This window comes from Tenrec ecaudatus, chromosome 8, assembly GCF_050624435.1.
Source record: "Tenrec ecaudatus isolate mTenEca1 chromosome 8, mTenEca1.hap1, whole genome shotgun sequence".
NCBI lineage: Eukaryota > Metazoa > Chordata > Mammalia > Afrosoricida > Tenrecidae > Tenrec > Tenrec ecaudatus.
The window spans coordinates 95,920,826-95,940,026 of record NC_134537.1 but is presented as its reverse complement, the minus strand read 5'-3'; the positions used below and the strand labels follow the sequence as shown (position 1 = coordinate 95,940,026).

Below are 19,201 nucleotides of genomic sequence, written 5' to 3'. Positions count from 1 at the left end.
GATCCGACTGTCCACATTTCAAACTGAAGGAATATAGTTACCCAATGGTTTGAAGGATTTTAACATATGAAAAGATGAGCCTCAAATCTGGGAGAAGATATTTGCAAAATACATATCTGATAAGGTTCTCATATCCAAATACACAAAGAAAGCTTCAGCCTCAACAGTAAGAAAACAAGCAGCCCAACTTAAAAGTTAACAGACACCTGTTAGAGTAATACGCACACGAGAGAGAAGGTGCTCAGCCTGACATGCTATTGAGGAATTGCGGGTTTACACAGTTGAGATAATTGAGTGACTAAAATTCAAAACACTGACCACGCTCAATGCTGACAGGGGTGCAGAGCACCAGAAAGTCTTTGTGTGTATGTTGTGTTTGTGTGTGTTTTATTTATTTTTAATCATCTTATTGGGGGCTCTTACAATTCTTTTAACAATCCATACATCAATTGTATCAGTCACATTTGTACATATGTTACCATCATCATTTTCAAAGCCTTTTCTTTCTACTTGTGCACTTGGAATCAGCTCCCCCCGCCCCCACTCTTCCACCCTCGTTAACCCTTGATAAATTATAATTTATTGTTATTTTCATATGTTACACTGTCTGCTGTCACCCTTCACCCACATTTCTGTTGTTTGGCCCCTTGCTGGGGGCATTTTACTTTGATCATTGTGATCGGTTCTCCCTTTCTCCCCCCTACCCTCATGGTATCGCTATTCCCATTACTGTACCTGAGGGGTTTATCTGTCTTGGATTCTGAGTGTCAAGAGCTCTTATCTGTACCGGTGTACTTGCTCTGGTCTAGCCAGATTTATAAGGTAGAACTGGGTCATTAGAGTGGGGGCAAGAAAGCATGTAAGATCTAGAGGAATGTTGTGTGTTTCTTCGGTGCTATACTGCACCCTGGCTGACTTGCCTCTTCCTTTGACCCTTCTGTGAGGGGATGTCCATTTGTCTACAGATGGGTTCTGGGTCTCCATTCCAACCTCCCTTGTTCGCATCAAAATGGTTGTTTGTTTTGGATCTTCTGATGTCTTATACCTGATTCTGTCAACACCTCATGATTACACAGGCTGGTGTGCTATTTCCATGTGGACTTTGTTGCTTCCCTGCTAGATGGCTGCTTGTTTAACTTCAAGCCTTTCAGACCTCAGATGCTATATCTTTTAATAGCCAGGCACCATCAGCTTTCTTCACTTTTGCTTATGTACTCATTTTGTCTTCAGTGATTGTGTCAGGAGGGTGAGCATCACAAAACGTCAGGTTATTAAAACAAAGTGTTCTTGTGCTGAGGGAGTTCTTGAGTGGAGGCCCAATATCTGCTACTGTAATGTATATTTGTACATAGACCTATATCATTATATATTAATATAGTTACATATATGCATGCCTATATTTGTACCTTTATAAATATCTTTTGCCTACTAATTCTTTCCTCTATTTCCTCTTACTTTCCTCCTGTCCCACTATCATGTTCGACCTTCATTCAGTTCTCTGTACTTCCTCTTGGCTCCATTGCACTGATCACACTCCACCAGGTGTTCTACGCCCTCCTTGCCATTGATTTTAGATCTCTTGTTCCTTTATCCCTGAGTTTCTTGGCTCCCCAATCCCATTCCCCAACCTCCTCCTCTCCCATGTGTCCCTGGAACCACTGGTCCTGATGTTTTCTCTTCCAGATTGTTTATCCTGCCTATCTTATATAGCTAGACAAAGGAAAAAATGTTTTTTTTTAAACACCTATAAGTAGTTCCAGGCCTGTCTGCTGACCCTTATGAATGTTTGCCCATCAGTTCTGATGAGGTGCAAGCCCTGCCCCCAAGTCAGAAGTCTATTTTCAGGATTCCTTGGGGACTTCTTTGCTCCCTTTGCTGCTCTGTTGCGCTCCCATCGTGTTTTGCCGCTGTGTGTTGGGGTGGGGGTGGGGGTGGGCTGGTGAGACAGACTAGGCATAATTCCCACACTGGAGCACCAGAAACTCTTACCTATTGTGGGAGGGGGTGTGTGCAAAGTGGTAGAGCCACTTTGGAAGATAGTTGGGTAGTTTCTTTCAAATTATGCATAGTCTTACCAGATGCTCCAGCAATTGTTTATGCAGACAGATAAAAAATTTTCACAGAAAAACATGCACACAAAGTTGATCTCAGTTTGCTTCATAACTGCCTGATTGGTGAGTACGTAGTATAACACGGGTACCTCTATCTGATAGCAGTTAGCAACAAAAACGAGCTATTGAGCCACAAAAAGACCCCAGTACGTACTAGAGGAATCTGAAATGCATGCTACGTGCTGTGGGACTCCCACCGTATGACGTGCTGGAGAAGGCAGTGCTTCCATAGAGGCTGTAAACGCAGCACAGATAGGAGTGGGGGGGGTGGTTCAGGAACATGAAACTGTTCTCTAGCACACTGTCATGGTGGGTGTGTGACTGTGTGTTTATCCACACTGACGTCATGGCATCGTGCAGGCTGAACCTATAAGCTTTGTTTCGTGGCCCCCCTGTGTGTGCAGAGTACAGCTGCTCCTTAAGGTCTGCAAGGCTGTGACCCGTTGGAAGTAGTTGTCGGCTCTCTGCTGAGGTGGGTTTGCACAGCCCATCTGCGGACTGGTCGCTGAGCGCCTAACTGCTTGTACCACTCGGGGGCTCCAGTGCAACCTGGGGCTTTGATTAATTTGATAGCTCAGCACTGGTTGGTGGATAGCTAAAGCAGCACACTGATGGAAGGTTAGTTAACAAGAGACTAAGATGAGGGCAGTAGCGGAGGGGCGGTATATGGGGGCTCGTACTTTCTGCTCAGTCTTTTTGGGAAACTCAAAATGCTGTAAGACATAAAGAAGGAGCCTGTTGTGGAGTGGCGGAGCACTGGGCTGTTTGTTCCCCCAGCTGCTCCTGAGGAGAAAGACGAGGCTGTCTGCTCTCATGGAGATTGCAGCCCTGAGAACCCACAGGGGCAAGTCTACCCTGCCCTGTAAGGTCGCTAGGAGTCAGAATTGACTCAGTGAGTGGTTTTTAAGACAAAGTCTATTAATGAAATAAAAAGAAATAAAGGGAGTTTTATGCCAGCTATGTGCTAGGCACTGTGCTAGGTATAATAGTATGTGCCCTTCTTATATTATTCTTAGTCAGACACATAGTAGCCTATGAAGTCCCTGTTAGACATTCGGAGAGGAGGAAACTGAGCTACAGAGGCATGTATCATTCTCCTTTGCAATAATGGGGAGGCAGAAGGAACTCCAAATGAAATACTCCACCCAAGTGAAAACAGAATGTTTCAGTATTGGGACTTCAAAATGTTGGTGGGAAAAGAATCCATTATGAGAACTCAGTCTGTGGGGAAAATGGAATATAACAAGATAATGGGATTCCCACAAACTCTTTGAAGCCCCCTCATACATAGTAAAGGACAGGTTTGATCAGCTGTGGACCACCTGCCTGGAGTTCTGCTGTGGTAGAGTGGAAAGCCGCACCAGAGCCCAGTGTCAGTACCACTCCTGGGTCCTCATCCACCAGACCAGAATAGTCTTCTTTACTAATACTTATTAAGGGAGGTTCAGTCATAAGAATTGAAGTAAGTTTCCCAGTTAACCTTTGCTGCGTTAAAGTGTATCCTTTGATTTGAGATGTGGAGACGTGAATGTTCAGAGATGTATTTGAAAGCACGTTGGCATATTGTCTTTATTGAGCATTGAGTCCTTAGGTATAGATTGAATGCCTTAAAGTAATCCTTTGCATGCAATGTTTATCTAATGCCACTTACTGTTGTTATCCCAGATTCTGCTGTCTACATCTGTGCACCTGAATAGTTGGACAGGAAATTGCAATCTTGTATCTAATTCTGAATGTGAAGCCCAGTGAAATAGGAAGTTAGTCTGTGAGAAGTAAGGCTCTCCTGTGTGTGTCACCAGCTTGACCCTGTGTTAGCCCAGGGCAGTGGTTCTCAACCTTCCTCATGCCCTGACCCTTGAATACAGTTCCTCATGTGGTGGTGATCCCTCAACCATAGCATTATTTTCATAGCTACTTCATAACTGTCATTTTGCTACTGTTATGAATCAGGCGACCCCTGTGAAAGGGTCGTTTGAACCCCACAGGGGTCACAACCCACAGGCTGAGAACCGCTGGCCTAAGGGACACATCAACACGGAGTATTTCCTGCACACACGTTGTCTTTGCAGGCGCAGAATCCAGCGGTGACATGGATGTTCTCCTGACCCATCCAAGCTTTACCTCTGAGTCAGCCAAGCAGGTGCCTCCACACCTATGGTCTCATGTCGACAGCCCCTCACAGCACTGAGGATCACCTTACAAAAGGCCCCGGATAGTTTCAGAATGAGTTTTTGCATAAATCTTTCTGAAAACTCCGTTGAAATACTTTGCGCAGCTTGAATTCTGTGCAAGGCAAAGTAAGTTGCTCTAAGGGATATTGAGAGACAGCGCTGACCTTGGAAAGGTAGGAATCGTAGTCGGCTGTTCCCAGAATCACTGTACTCTCCAGCACAGGTGTTTTGGAAATACTCAATCCAACATTCAGGTTTTCATTTAAAAGAACATTTCCTAATAAAACTTTAGAGTAGTATGAAGGTTTACCTCTGTTTGGCTGCTCACAAGGGCAAACTCATTGTGGTTTGGAAATGTATATTTTCACATACCATACCGCCCAGCTAACGCAACGAAACCAATAGATGCAATTGATGCTTATTTTGAGATCTGCTATTAGTGATCACTGTGGGATCTAAAGCTAGAAATCTCAGTTGATGAGGTGAATTTTCTGTAAGAGGGAAAAGGCCCTTACCCAGAACATAGGAAAACTAGCCATGAGCCGTGGGCAATCTGAAGAATCGGGTTAAAAATGTTCTCTGCCACAGTGGAGTAATTGGTTTTTTTCTTTAATTCCCCATTATAATTCTGCAGCCCAAACTGTTGCATCGCGTTGTGGAGCAACTACAAAAGGCCCATTTTATCACAGACACACTGTCCAAGGGGGAGACGAAGTTCATGGTAAGTGCTTGTCTGATGCATTTGAAGGAAAATGTAGAGACTGTTCAGTAACCATGTGGGGTGTGTGACCTCACCGTAGTTTAGGATTAGTCAACAAATCCAGTCTCTCAGGCCATAGAGGGAAAAGAATTAGCAGGGCCCTGCAGAATATTCTGATAAGGTTCTTTGTTTTAAACGCCCAGTTTGTCAGCAGTGTATGCCATCAGAATAATTTGGCATAATCTGCTTTCCAAGAGCTCGCACAGCTCTGGCCCCAGTGAGCTTACCCCTAACACAGGGTCGGTGCTCCTGTGCCCAGACTGAGACCGCTTCCCCAGCGGGCCCCACCCACGGCAGCTCCAGAGGAAAAGCATCAGGGTGGTAGAATACACAGAGAAGGGGGCGGGGGGGTCCGTGGCATGAGACGAGGGTCTCACCAGAGGGACAACCAGAGATTTCCACAGGGAAACCTGTCCTGACAAACTGTCAAAGTCCTGGACTCTTCCCTGGCAATTGACATGGAAAGATTCAAGGCAAATGACAAATGGATTAAAGCCAGATTAATAAATAAATGAGTCTCTGTAAAAACCAGCAGGAAGGCAGAAATAGAAATCCACATCCATGAGTTTGACTTCTTGCGGGGCCTTCTCTTTACTCTGGTCATTTAAATGTGTTGTTTGGACCTCCTCTCCTCTGCGCCCCTTTCCCAACGTCCACGACTGAAGGGAGAAAGGCCGTGGCTTTGAAAGAGTGAGCATGCTCAACCCAGTCAGCCTGAAAGGTGAGATGCTATGCCCCAGATTTTAGCCCCAAGCAGAAGACAGATGGTTGAAAAGAGAATTGATTATCTTTAAGAACAGCCTGGTGATTTTAATGGGCTACGAAAGTGTTTTGCCTGAATTGGTTACAACTTTTTAAAATGTTCACAAAAGAGCCTTAGGAGAGGGAAAAATCTTGAATCTATCAGGTTTTAAGCTCCTGTTCTGTGCTCAGAAGTATGTAAATTATAAGATGGTATTTAAAGTAGGGTTTATAAAAAAATTAATGAAATCAGGTTTGTATATGTCCACAAACATCTTTTTAAAAATTAGATAAATTTTTTGTTTACTCAAAATGTGTTCCTAAATCTTACACATAAGAATTTTTAAAAAGATAGAAATCCTATACTCTAGTGAAGTTGAATTTTTATATAGAGGTGTAGGCATATTCCGAAGATCTCTTCTGGCCTTCATCTCTCCTCACGCAGTCAGCCCTGTGAGAAGCACTAGACTCCCCACTGGGGGAGTCACATCAACCGTCTTAAGTCAATCACCCAGAACGTGTTTGCCTCCAAAGCGGAACCTTCTTTTTACAGCCTTAGCAGTTTCCCACTGTGCTCCAGCGGGATCCAGAGGATGAGCCACAGAGGCAGTAGTAATCCAGCTAGCAAAATTTTAAGCTAGTGAGTTGGGGATAACGTAAAAGAGGAAAAAGGAAAGGTGGGTAGCCAAGTATGTGTGAGCATTAGACGCTGTCTAGTCGCTGCTCTGTCCGAATGAGGCCTTTTTCTAAGAAACTGCAACCCCACCCCGTCTAATTGATTCTCCTTACTTACAGAGACCTGCTCCAGAGCTCTTTATTTGGCTGTCATCTGTGGAAACTGATCCCCTGGTCTTTCTTCTCCAGTACAAACCGGGGACCCAGTGCCCCCCAGGGACCTTCTAGGAAGTGTAACTGCTTCCAGATCCCAGTGGTGGCTACAAAGTGGACCGCTTCCAGCCTCCTTTGTCCCTGCGCCATGTGAAAGGCTAAGGCCATTGCCTTGCTCTCCATCTTGGGAGAGAGCTGGCCTCGCAGCTAACTCTGCCTCACCTCCCTCCTCTCACAGTCACACACCTGACAACACATACACAGCTATTGCCCAGGAGGGAGGCCAGAAGAAAAGAAGGTACCAAAGAAGAAGCAAGGGAAGAGTTGTTTGATGGTAGAGCAGTCGGGTGAGAGAGCAAGAACGGCCGGCCTTGCAGTGTGACATAGGAATCTGCCGCAGTGGCACTGAGTGGTGTGTGAATAGAGCTGGGGTAACTAACTATACAAGTGCTTTCAGTAGTCCCTGACGTGCTAAAAAAATGCTATGTTTGCGCTCGCTGCTTGGACATTTATAAAAAGAGTCTGTTCCTTTGGAAGAGAAGCGTGGCAGTCAGCTTTCCAATCACTCGATTTGGGAACCAGTCCAGGTGCTGGTGCCGTGGTGCCCCGAGAGAGTGGGTGTTGGCGGGCTACACTGTGGAAGAGGAGGCGTGGTCGAGAACGGAGGAGCATCTTATTCTGATGCCATCACGAATTCACTGCATGACATTAGGCAAATTGCTTTACTTTTCTAAGGCTTTCATTTTCTTATCTATGAAATGGTAATACTATTCACGCTCCTGTTTCAAAAGCGCTATTAAGCAGATCAAATGAAGTAATATGTGGGGATGCTCTTTGAAGTGTCACGTACATTGGTCCACATGTAAGGCGGTTTAGGCGGTTGGGGAAGAGCTAAGTAGGGAAACTAGGGAACAGGAAAGTGAGTGGGAAGTGCAAGCGGCTGGTGATGAGAAAGACGAGCAGAGAAGCGGGGCTGAGGCCAAGAAAGCCCATGTGCACTGTGTTTCTGCTACATCCCGAGGAGTGTGGCAGGGGGTTGAGAAGTAATCGGAAGCTAATAGTAAATAGTCTGAAGTGGTTGTGGTGATGCTTATACAACTGTTTTATTTATTAAATTGTAAGGAACGTGGATTATATGTCAATAAAACTTAACACCGCAACAAAAAAGTCCCACACCGTAGGACACAGGTCTAGGAGCTTGGGGGACACGGTTCAGTGAATGTAGGTCGAAAGTCTGTGTGGGGAGGATGGGACGGGACTGATGGTGCAATGGGCATAGTAAATAGGTGGGGTACACAGGAGGCGAAGGTAATAAAAGCAGGCTGCATATGGAGAAACAGGCAGTCAGAGGAGACTCACTGAGGTGAGACGACAGAACAGACCTTAGTGTGTGTCTGAATTGAGTCCATCACCAGGATGTTTGGTGGCGAGTGGGGGCGGGGAGAGAGATGTGCAGGCAGTGGGATTCAGAGTGAAGACCTTATTTCTGTAGGAAATGATTTGTAAAATGAACTCAACTTATCAAGTGGAATAAGCCATTCTCATTCCACATCTCCATGACCCTGAGACCTCTCTCGTTCCTATAAACGCTGAGAAAACAACTTTAACCATGTGTTTTAAAAACATGCATAAAACAAACAGTAATCTTAAAAACATGCATAAAAAACTTACAGAAGTAAGTGCATAGTAAAAAAAACTGTATAAAAGCCAGGGTTATTCCAGATCTTCTTGTAAATCAAAGTCTTTAGATAATTGAGCTGTTCTTCCTGTGAATGTACATTTGGAAGAAAACCAGTTTCCAGTGTTTTAGATGCCTGCTAGTTTTATGTATCATGACTGCCTTTAAAACTTTAGTATCGTGCGCAGGCTTGGCCTGAGGTGATTTTCTGTGAACCTTCGTAGGCAGTGAAGGCGCAGGGACAGTAGTCGTTAGCTTGACTGCCCCCAGGAAATGAAAGGGGATTTATTTCAGACAACAGGAAGCAGCCTAATTGAAATGCCAAACAAAGCTAATCCACTCCTCTGACAAAGAATTTATAGTAGTAGAAAGTCTTTTAGCACTTCAGAAAAAGTGAAGGGAATAAAATTAGCCTTGAGGCAAGGAGCAGAGCCATTAAATGAACCCATGACTGCTGTGACAAATGGTGTGAGCGGTGCCTGTGGTAACCAGGCAGCCAGGTCCACGCGGTCCCTCCTGGTAATGCCGGGTGGACATCATTCCAGAGCCATTTGAAGGTGGAAGTTGAGTTAGAACTTGTTAATGCCCCAAAAGGTATGTTTATATTTTGAAAATAAATTTCATTAACCCTTCAGCCATCCAAACTGTTAAAATGCTCGTCTTCAATTTTAACTCTTTGTGGGCCTGTGCCGTGACGTTGCTTCAAGGCCGGGTGCTCTTACTACCAGGCTTTGGGCTGACAGGCAAGTGCTGGCCACTTGCTGAGCCGCTTATAGGGAGAGTCAGTAGCTACGACATCACTTGGATTCAAGTACAAAGTACACAGGAAAGACTCTCACCGAAAACCTTTTTCTCTATCCCGCAAGTGGTCGTTGGTAGTGCCACTGAGTGGATTCAGACTCGGTGACCCAGGTGGCTGAGGAGAATGCCCAGAAGGGTCCCTCGGCCCTCATCTTTACGAGAACAGACCCCCAGCTCTTCTCCCCAGGGGCCACCACCGTGGCACTTCACCATTGCCACCGCGGCTCCTCTTCCTGTTCTGCTGGTGGAAAAGTGTGGTTTAGGAATGAGTGTCCTGCCTGCTCTTGAGCACCAAAAAGTCCTTTTTTGGTAAATTTTTTCTTTAACATTTGTGAATTTTTCTTAAAATGTGGTGCTTGAAATTCAAAATTTGAAATGTAGTGATGTTTCTAGCTTTTTCTTTTCTTTCTTCCTTTTTTTTTTTTTTTATGTGTCGGTTACTTTCCAGTCTGAAATTTTGGCCAATTTTTCGGGAGAGGGGTAAAGATTACAAGACAGACTTTCATAATTTTTGTTGGAAAACTGTTGGGTTTACTCCAAGAGATGGGAAAAGGTGGTCCTTTGGTTTTCTTATCGTTCAGAAAGTGTCTCTCTCCCTGCACTGCTGATTTCTGATGTTCTGAGAGATTTTCCTCGACTTCACACGTTCTGCTTCTGCAGCACGGTGTTTGTTTTGATCTAAATGAGTCCACTGGATCATCCTGCTCCGCACATTCTCTCCTTCGTCTTCTCTTTGGTTTCTTGTTATCTCAGAGTATTCCTGAGAGCTCTCCCCCCCCCCCCACACACACACATGGTCACTGATTCTTCCAACTTGCTTGCTTCCCGTGGGTCTTGGTCTATTTTATGTTTGATAATTTGCTTGTTGGCTTACTTAAAGTCCCATGTAAAGACTCAATTCTTGTGGGAGGGAGGGTAAAGGGGAGCTGATATCAAGGAGTTCACGAAATCACAAAGAGAGAGAATGATTTGAATTGATTGTGGTGGCAATTGTACCATACTGTTGGATGTGATTGAACTAGGGAATGACATCTGTATTAGCTCCCAGTAAAGTGGTTTGAAAATCAATTAGTTTGAAAGACTAAATTCTCAAAAGTAGAATCCTTATTCCCTTGATTTTTCATGTAGTTCTCCAATGAGCATGAAGTACGGTAGGTGGTGATGGTATCTGGTGCATCCCCAAACCAGCAAGGTAAAGGTGATCAGAATTCTGAACCTGTCGCTAGTAAAAGGACAAGTAGCTGCATAGGTAACATTTGGTTAAACTTAAGCCTTAAGTGGTTTAAAACATCTGTAAATGTTCTTTAAAATATCTGCTTTAGGGTGTCTGCCAGCTCCCCAGTGAAAACGATGGACAAGAATACCCGCACAGGAGGATTGATATCAGGTATTACACTTTGTTGCTGACCCATGCATACCCCACCGCTCCCCGGAAACCTCGGAGTTCACAGACATGCCCAGAATCCCCTTTTTGTTCCCTTCCTGCTGTCTGCAGTGCTGTAAAGAACAGAGCCTGTGGACAGGCTCACTTATTCCCGGTGCCTTGTCGGGCTCAGCAGCAGGTCTGCCTGCGCGCGTCAGGGGTGCTGTCTGCGCCCCCACTCTCACAGAGTGCAGGCAGAGCTTACGCACTGCACGGCCGGTGGGTTCTAAGGGGCTGTTCCTCGGCTTATTGGGCCACGGAGACTTATCTTAACTATTCATGCCCGACTGATTTGAGGATTCCTATGTTTACCTTATTTGAAAAATGTACTGACAGATTTAGTTTTTTTGTTTTGTTTTGTTTTTCTTAGGTTGATACCCAAGGATCAGTATTACTGTGGCGTGCTCTATTTCACTGGCAGTGATATTTTTAACAAGAACATGAGAACGCATGCCCTAGAAAAGGGCTTCACAATCAACGAATACACAATCCGCCCTTTGGGAGTCACTGGTGAGTGGTCTCGGGCGGCAGAGACAATGTGGTCATCTGGAGAGGGATTTTCTAAGATGATTTGGGCTTAACGGGTCTGGTTCCTTCAAAAAGCCTTCTAGGCACTGTGCCTGTTCATTGTACGGGAAGCTCCTAGCTAGCAGGGATCCCTGGGTAGCACAAACCGGGAAGCTTCACTCCTGACCAAAAGATGGGTGCCTTGAACCCACCTAGAGTGCTGCGAAAGAAAGGCCTGGCCACCTGCATCCAGAAAGCCCCAGGCCTGGAAACCCACTTACTTCTCTGTAACACCTGGGGTTCCCAAGGGTCAAAACGGACTCAGCAGCGACTGGAGGCGATCAGCCCCTCCGGAAACAAAGTGGGACTAGAGCCCTCATCCAGGGCCCTCAGTGCGGCCCAGTTTCCAGCTTGATTTGAATTGATGAGATCCTTTCCACCTTTGAAGGTTAATGTAAAACACCATCTTAGTCATCTGCAGTGTTGTATTTGTGTGTGTTTAAGTATATCTTCCAGGCTTCTGAAAAACCATGACATCGTTGCTTTTGGTGTCTGACGAACTGGGTGGTTTGGGCCTCTCATCTTTACAGCCTAAAGAAAGCAGTTGCCTGGTCTGTGTTTTATAGAGCTTCCTAACATTGCACAGTATATTCTGTCGGATTTTTTCCCCCATAGAGTTTAAAAATAGAGGGTTCGTTCCTAGTAAAAGGTCATAGCTTCTCATATATAAGCATGCATACAAAGTGCCTAGGGCCCTTATGAAAATTCAGAGTTCAAGGCAAAGCAAGACTGCATTTCTAGCCCGGCAGAGCCAGGCCTGCTAGCCCAGGGCCCATCCTGCGTGGAAAGAGAGCGAGTGTAGCTGAGGTCGTCCTTAGTGGCGGCAGTGGAGAGAGAGCTGGGGGGAACGAAAGGCCTGAATTGGGGTCCCTTGGTCGGCTACAGTTGGGACACTTGGGTTCCTTCTATAGCACGGGGGCTCTGCATAACAGCTTGTGTAGTGTTTCACTTACCACATCTCATTTTGGTTTACCATGGTCTTCTCCTTCCCCCAAACGGGCCCCACGTATTTCCCTGTCCTGAGTCTTGTCTAACTAAATCCCAAAGCTGATCCTTAAATGGTACCTGTGCTCTCTCTATTTGCAGGTGTTGCTGGAGAACCCCTGCCAGTGGATAGTGAGAAAGACATCTTTGACTACATCCAGTGGAAGTACCGGGAGCCCAAGGACCGGAGCGAGTGAGGCCTCTCCTCCCTCCTCAGTGCAGCCCCGCAGCATCTTAACTTATTCCTCCCCTTTGCTATGTGAGGGTCTTCGGTGGTGTTAAGGGACTGGTTCGTCCTCATGCTTCAGCCTGCATTGTAGTCAGTGAAGCCTCGCGGACCACTGTCAGACGAAGTTGTTCTTGTTGTACCAGCAGTGTCTGTACTTGGAACACATAGTACATTCAGGGTCACACTGCATGAGGGTCTAGTTGAGTGAAATAAAGAAGAGCTGGACTGGCAGCTGGTCGTTAACGGGAGTTTTTATTTCCTCATGTTCTTTCCTTAAATGACATACATTCTCTTTCCTCACTACTTTTCCTCCTACTTACTGATGACAGATTGGCCCATCAGTGTACACAGAGATGAGCCACGAAAAGATGATTCTGTGTATTTTTTTCAGAAATGATAGAACTTTGTAAACTTTATTTTTTCCTTCTGTTGGCCCATATTTGACTTTTTTTAACATATAACTTAAATCACAGAGCAGGCTTACCTTTTAAATGCAACCGTTAGCTCTTGATTGTACTCCATTATAAAGGGCTGTGGTTTTGAACTGCTCACCTTGCAGATGGGATCGCAGCCCAACACTCTAACAAATAAGACACCAGGGCCCCATAGTTAAGACACAGAATGCACTTACTCAGTGGACTGAGCGACTGAGCGTCTGCTAGGGGAATCGTAAAGTCAGTAAAGCATTATTTTAGTCATATGCATTTGCCTTTAATTTCAGATCCCATCGCTTCCCCCCAAGGCGCGGTCTGTCGTGGAGAAACCATTCAGGTTGATTTTAAAATAATTGAATCACTAGGGCAAAAAAATGTTTTCTTTAATGTGGGGTATGGGTGTTACAAGATCACATCAGTTTTCTAGAGAGGCAGACAAAAAAGCCCACACCCCCTCCCATCATGGAGCAGCATCCCAGAGTTCTGGGGCGTCAGTCTGTTTCCGCCGCTGCAAGATAGATTAAAGGAAGGCTTTTGGGTCGATGCCTGAGCTGTGCACTTGAATACTGTGGCGTCCTCCTTGTTTGGCCAGGTCTGCAGCTGCTTACATCTTTTGGCATAGTCTTAGCCGTGCATGTTGTCGATTGCCGGTAGCTTGACTTCGACACAGAAGCCCAGGACCACAGTCACACCGCTGGAAAATTTCTGGGCCTTGCGCTGTGTCCTTGTGCCCTCTCCGAGAGCAGACCTGCCCCTCCAGAAGGACTGGCTTACAGATCTTAGTCCAAAAGTGGCGAGCACAGCAAAGTCCAGGCCCACAGTCAGAGGTTCTGAGACAGCTCTCGCCCTCTTGTCCTGCAACAAGGTTCACAGGGGCCTTGTTAGAAAGCTGGGAGAGGGTCCAGGGGCAGGGGTGGTTGTATTTGTCCCATCTGTTTTACAACACTGAAACGTTTTCATTAATAAAATATTTTTACCCAAATGGGGTTCAATTTCATTTAAAAAAACTAACTTATAAAAGGATCAGTTAAACCTGAAGATAGGATCCGTCAAGGGTACCAACACACCATCTTCATGGCAATGACGAATAAAAGTGGATTAAAGTGTTTTAATTAAAAAGCGCATCTGCTTCCATCTATCTTTTGTATCCTGAGAATCTAGGAAGATTAACCACCATTTGGTCAATTCTAGAAGGGGGGGTGGTGGTGTGTGTGTGTGTGTGTGTGTGTAAGGTTTTTGTTTACTGTTGTTGCTAACTCTTCCTCTGTCCTCTTGGCCTGCTGAGTACCCTATACTGCCTCTTCGATCTCTAAGCTTCTTAAGGAACGAGATTGCCAACAGGACATGTCGCCTGCACATTGCTGGTGGAGAGTGGATAATGTCAGTCCTCGCCTGTCCGAGAGCCCAGGAGGGGAACATGTTTGGGCTGGGACCCAGCTCCTTACCCTTACTGTCCTGTGGGTTCTTGGCACTTGGCTTCCTCTTGGGTTTGTTTTCCTGCATTGGGTGGTGCTCGCTGGCTCCTTTGGTGTCGACGTCGTCTTGGTCCTCAGCCTGTCTCTCCGATATTGGGGCTGCATCTTCCATGCTTGTGCAGACATCTGTAGCACAGACACGTGTGATGAGAACAGTCCCCTTTCCGGGCTGCTCGTTATGATCCTGGCACTGCGTGTGGCGGCGCCGCTGCCTTCAGTTTCTAAGCTTCCTAGATCCCGGGACATCGGCACTAAATACGATACTCATTCCACCTTGAGCCTCCCTCTTATCGAAGCCTGCCCCGCGTCATTAGCAAGAGTTGTTGCTGGTAAAGAAATGAGCTTTGGTGTGGGTCCTGCAAAGCCTAAATTTATTTCAAGCATGAGCCCAATAATTCCACCGTTAGGTCTTCATGTTAAAACCTGCTGCTCCTGGAGGCGGGGCAGTTCCGTCCAGGGTTTATGGTCACTTACCATTGATGCAGAGCGTCCCTGGGCAGCACATGGCATTCCGCTGACACCTCCTGCGCAGCCCCCGGCACGTCGTGCAGAAGGGCTTCTCGTCTCGGGCCTGGAGGCAGAATTTCCTGGTGTTGCAGTCCTTGTCGGACAAGCACTGGGAGCCCTGGGAAGGGAGGCGGAGGAAGCCAAATGAGAGAGGAGGCACTTGGAACTCGGTGGCAAACCTTTAGCCGCATCATGGCCCCAAAGGGAGCTCAGATCACCAGAGAAGGGGCGGGGTGCTGGAAAGGTGGTTTGCACTTGAGAAATTATCTTTTTTGTAACCCAGTGTTATTTTCTTATACTGTAAATGGAAGAAACCGTTTCCCCTTGTGTGCCTTACACCTATGGGAAGTTCAATACGTCACACACAGCTCAGTGGTTCCGAGGCTGGCTGTGCCCTTTCCAGTTAGTTACCAATCTCTGCCTCCAACTGCCAGCTAGCACCTCTGAGCGCCTCACAGAAAATAAGACGGTGGGAATGTCCCCTGGCACTCTGGGCTTGAATTCCAACTCCTGTATTTATGGGCTGTGTGGCTTCATTTTTATTTAGGTTTGAGACTGGCCTCAAGTGGTGACAAAGGTTAATTGGGAAGCTGTGTCTAAAAGGCCTGGCACATGGTATCTCACCAAACCAAAATCCCTGCTATTGAGTCAGACTCACAGTGACCCTATAGGGCACGAGTTAAACGAGACAGGAGTTAAACGAGAGAGCCTCATTTTGCCCGTGGCTCCTGGCAAGATAGTACAGCTTTTTAAATGCCAGTCTACCTGATTCATTCTTGACTGCCCCGAAAAGCCTTAATAATGTGCTAACACTACAACCAGCGGGCTCCTTAGCAGCCAGGACGGCGAGACTGCATCTCAAGTACTGTGGACACGTGGTCAGGAGAGACCCGTCCCTGGAGAGGAACCCCGTGCTTGGTAAAGCAGTGGGCAGCTGAAACAGCGAAAAGGAGGGAGCCCCTCACTGAGATGGATTGGCACGGTCGCTGCCAGCAATGGGCTCAAGCATAAGAGGGACAAGATGCTAAGATCTTCAGGATTTTATCAGGGAGCCTTCCCAGCTCCTAAATCAATCCAGCTTAGCCTCGAGATAGGTCTTGGACTCATTCGTTTGCATGATTTACATAACTAAACACACCACGCAGTCATGCGCCCCCAGCCCCCTCCCCCCTGCACACTCTCCTCCTGCCTTGGCATCTTACCTTGCGTGCCCCTGACACGTCGGCAGAGCTCTTGATGTTGTTGAAGTCCAGGACCAGCGCCGCCAGGGGCGAGCAGAGCCAGCCGAGCCCCAGCAGGACCAGCACCACCATCCTTGGGCCACCCTGAGGGTCTCAGGCCTCCGGGGTCCTCCAGAAAGCTTCTACCAAGCAGCGAACGAACAAGCCTGTAAATGCTCGCCAGCCCCTCCCGGAAAGAGAAGCCAACCTTCGTCTGAAGGGGTGTGGACTGAGAAGAGTGAGACGAGACCAGTGGGTTTCTTCTAAACCAATTTATAGCCAGATGTGCCCCCCTTCATTTCTCTCCGCCCCCTCCCCACTCATTTCCTTCCGCCTGAGCCCACACAGGCTTCAACAAATCCCTTCAAATCTGTTTGATCAATAGTTCAAAACAAGGACTCAACAGAGGTAGCGAAGAGGCAGGGGCACAGCGGCTTCTCCTCCAGGGGTTGGATAGCTCCTAATTATTGCATATCAAAGTTAGTTCAAAGGGGAGCAGGATGTCTGTATCAAAGGCGCGCTGATAATCACCTGCACTTCCTACCTTCAATAATCCGGGGCGGGGGTGGGGGGGCGCCTGCTCTAAGATCTGTTTTCACAGCTAATTGCACTCAAAGAGAGAATGAATCATATTGGCCAATCTGTTATGGAGGGTGCCAAAAACTAAAGAGCTGCAAAAAAGGAGACCTTGAACCGCCACTGCAGATAGTGACAGCTGATAGGAGACCAGCCTGGTGACTCGCTCGGCCTCCAGATGTGGAAATGCTTGCAGATTAAAAACTGTGACAGGCACAGCACCTGCTCCCAGGAAATGTCAGTTGGGGAAAATCGCCCTCCTTAAAATGGAAATGGAATTGTTTGAAATGGAAATGGAAACGTTAGGGCAATTGGGGCAAGAGTTTTCCAGGATGAAGAGCACCCCAGAGAGCTGTACGGATTTGTGTAGCTGAGTGGGATGTTTGGGGTCTTTAATGTCCCCTATATGATAAACTGGCGAGCCCAGCAAGTTGCTGAAGGTCTGCCTGATTTAAATGCAACTTCATGCATTTCCGTTTCCTACTTTTTAAAATTTCAATTTCTGCTTCATCCCCGTTTTTTCTCCTCTGATTTTATTCCCCCCGCCCCCGCCCTTTCTGCCAGATTCTTCAAGATCCAAGTAATTTAGACCTGTGCTTGCCACATCCTCAATTGAGAATACAACAATCGGATCATGAGTTTCACTGTTCTCAGAGGAAATTCACTCCGGTAGCTCAACGTGTGAGGGATATTTGAAAATCTCAAAATAGCTCCTTTGTCTGTCATAACGAGCTGAAGAGAAAGATGCTCGTTACTTTGAGGACTACGCTGAACCTGACCCAAATCATGGTATTTTCAGTCGCCTTGTATGCATGTGAAAGTTGGACATCGAATAAAGAAGACCTGAAAGAATCGATGCATCTGAATTAATTACATTGCTGGTCACGGATGTTGACAGTGCCACGGACGGCCAAAAGAACAAGAAAATCTGTCTTAGAAGTACCGCCGAGTGCCCCTGGGGAGCAAGGATGGCCAGACGTTGCCCCACATGTTGCCGGGAGAGACCAGTCTCCGGAGGAGCACGTCCGGCGCGGTCAAGTCGAGGAGCAGTGCGAGCCAGGAAGGCCCTCCACAAGATGGACTGACCCAGGGGCTGCAGCAATGACAATGGGGCCAAACCTAAGCAGACCTGTGAGGATGGCTTGGGACCAGGCAGTGTTTCCTTCTATTGAGCATAGTGTCTATGGGTTAGAACCGATCCGACACACCTAACAACAATGACGCCATAACCAGAGCCCTGGCGAGGCACTGGTAGAAGTACTCGCTCTGCTAACCAGGCAGGCAGCACTGATGAAGACCCCGCCGTGGGGACAGTCTGAGGCAGTTCTGCTCTGTCCTGTTGTGTGTGGGAATCGACTCCACTCCACGTCAGTGGGGTTGGCTTTGACTATGTGTTGTGCAAGGTGCCACTCAGAGGTGGTTGCCAGTGATCTGCATCTTTCCATCCCTTGGCTGGCCCCCTCCTGTCGGTGATGCTTATCTGCTTACTGCTAGTGCTATGATGGGAATTACTTCCTTCTCAAGTAATTTTTCCCCCTTTCACCTAACAGACAACATCAAACAGCCTTTGATAGTATGATACAGCAGGTGACTAGGGGTGTTAGCGTTTATTTTGAAGTTGGACAATTATGACCAAGGATAAAGGAGAGGGCCCCAGGGTTCCCTCTCTTCTGGGTTTCTCTGCTTCCTGTTGCCTCGCTGAAGCGAAATCCCAGAGTACCAACGGCCTCCGGCAAGATACACAAACGAGAGGGCTGATGGGAAATCCGGTGGCATGGCCCAAATATTCACTGTGCATGTCCTGTGTAGCAGAACAGAACATGATCCTTGCACCTGAAGAGCTAGAGTCCTCTCAGGCGACAGGCTGGGTGACCTCACTCGACTGACAGGCAGAGAGGGAGGCTCGGGGAGGAGGCAGGATTGGGGCATCCAGGAGAACTGTGGGAGTGCATTCACAAGGAGGTAACATTAGAGTTGGGCTCTGTGGGTGGAATAGGAGTTTGCTAAGTCGAGAAGCAAGAGTAGCTCTGACCCTGCGTAGAGGGAAAATTGTGTGCGGCGGCAAGGAGGTGCATTTGGTAAGAGACCTGGTGGGCACTGGGCAAAGCTAGAAGAGATGCGGCTGGACTGCGAAGAACCAGAGGCAGCCCTAGAACAGGGCAGGTGCCAATGTATACACAGCACCAGCTGAGAGGGTCACCGATGGGCAGGTTCAAACGGCCTTGGCAGTTTCCAATGCCAGCTGTGAGAGACCCCTCACCAATCTAAACCGATTTACCAGCGTGGATCTTTTCCGTGGATCCACCTCTGTGAGATCCTAATGTACCACACTTAAGAACTGGGGAGTCATTGTAGTTTGAATTTGTAGTTGAGTTTGAAAATTGCCTAATGGAATTCTCTTTTTAGGGAGACCCTGCTGAGGACAGAGTGGAGCGAAACCTCACTTAGGAATCGGATGTAACCGCAGCCAGGGAGGAGGTGCGGCCTAATGCAGTGAGGCAGTGACAAGGAGAACGAGAAAGAAGAGTTCGTTCTTTTCTCTAAAAAACGAAAACAAACAAAACCCCCTTTTTGTTGTGAATTGAGTGAAAGTTTGCAGAGCAGATCCGTTTTCCACTTAGCCATCAGGACATGTGTTTCATGCCATTGATTGCAATCCCACATGTAATATCCCTTATCCCCTTCCTCCCTGTGTT

At 47.0% G+C, this 19,201-nt stretch overlaps 2 protein-coding genes across 2 annotated transcripts in view; one reads left to right on the top strand and one right to left on the bottom strand.

The window, feature by feature from the left end:
• Window positions 1–12,873, top strand: part of POLB (DNA polymerase beta) — a 36,324-nt gene extending 23,451 nt beyond the window's left edge. Inside the window, exons 10-14 of the mRNA XM_075556606.1 lie at window positions 4,181–4,251; window positions 4,917–5,003; window positions 10,413–10,477; window positions 10,884–11,023; window positions 12,167–12,873. Of these exons, the coding sequence (XP_075412721.1) occupies window positions 4,181–4,251; window positions 4,917–5,003; window positions 10,413–10,477; window positions 10,884–11,023; window positions 12,167–12,261 (458 nt within the window). The 3' untranslated portion in view covers window positions 12,262–12,873. The remainder of the gene's footprint in view (window positions 1–4,180; window positions 4,252–4,916; window positions 5,004–10,412; window positions 10,478–10,883; window positions 11,024–12,166) is intronic.
• Window positions 12,874–13,331: 458 nt separating this feature from the next.
• Window positions 13,332–16,022, bottom strand: DKK4 (dickkopf Wnt signaling pathway inhibitor 4). Its single transcript, XM_075556607.1, has 4 exons — window positions 15,912–16,022; window positions 14,677–14,827; window positions 14,173–14,328; window positions 13,332–13,582 (listed from the first exon to the last, which is right to left on the bottom strand). The coding sequence occupies exons 1-4, from the start codon at window positions 16,020–16,022 to the stop codon at window positions 13,332–13,334; spliced, it is 669 nt and encodes a 222-aa protein (XP_075412722.1).
• Window positions 16,023–19,201: the final 3,179 nt, after the last annotated feature.

Coding starts and splice junctions, on each gene's coding strand:
- DKK4 (XM_075556607.1), bottom strand. CDS start 16,022: ATGGTGGTGCTGGTCCTGCTGGGGCTCGGCTGGCTCTGCTCGCCCCTG. Junction 14,828..15,911: donor ACGTGTCAGGGGCACGCAAG/GTAAGATGCCAA, acceptor CTCCCTTCCCAG/GGCTCCCAGTGCTTGTCCGA. Junction 13,583..14,172: donor GAACCCACAGGACAGTAAGG/GTAAGGAGCTGG, acceptor ACCTTGTTGCAG/GACAAGAGGGCGAGAGCTGT.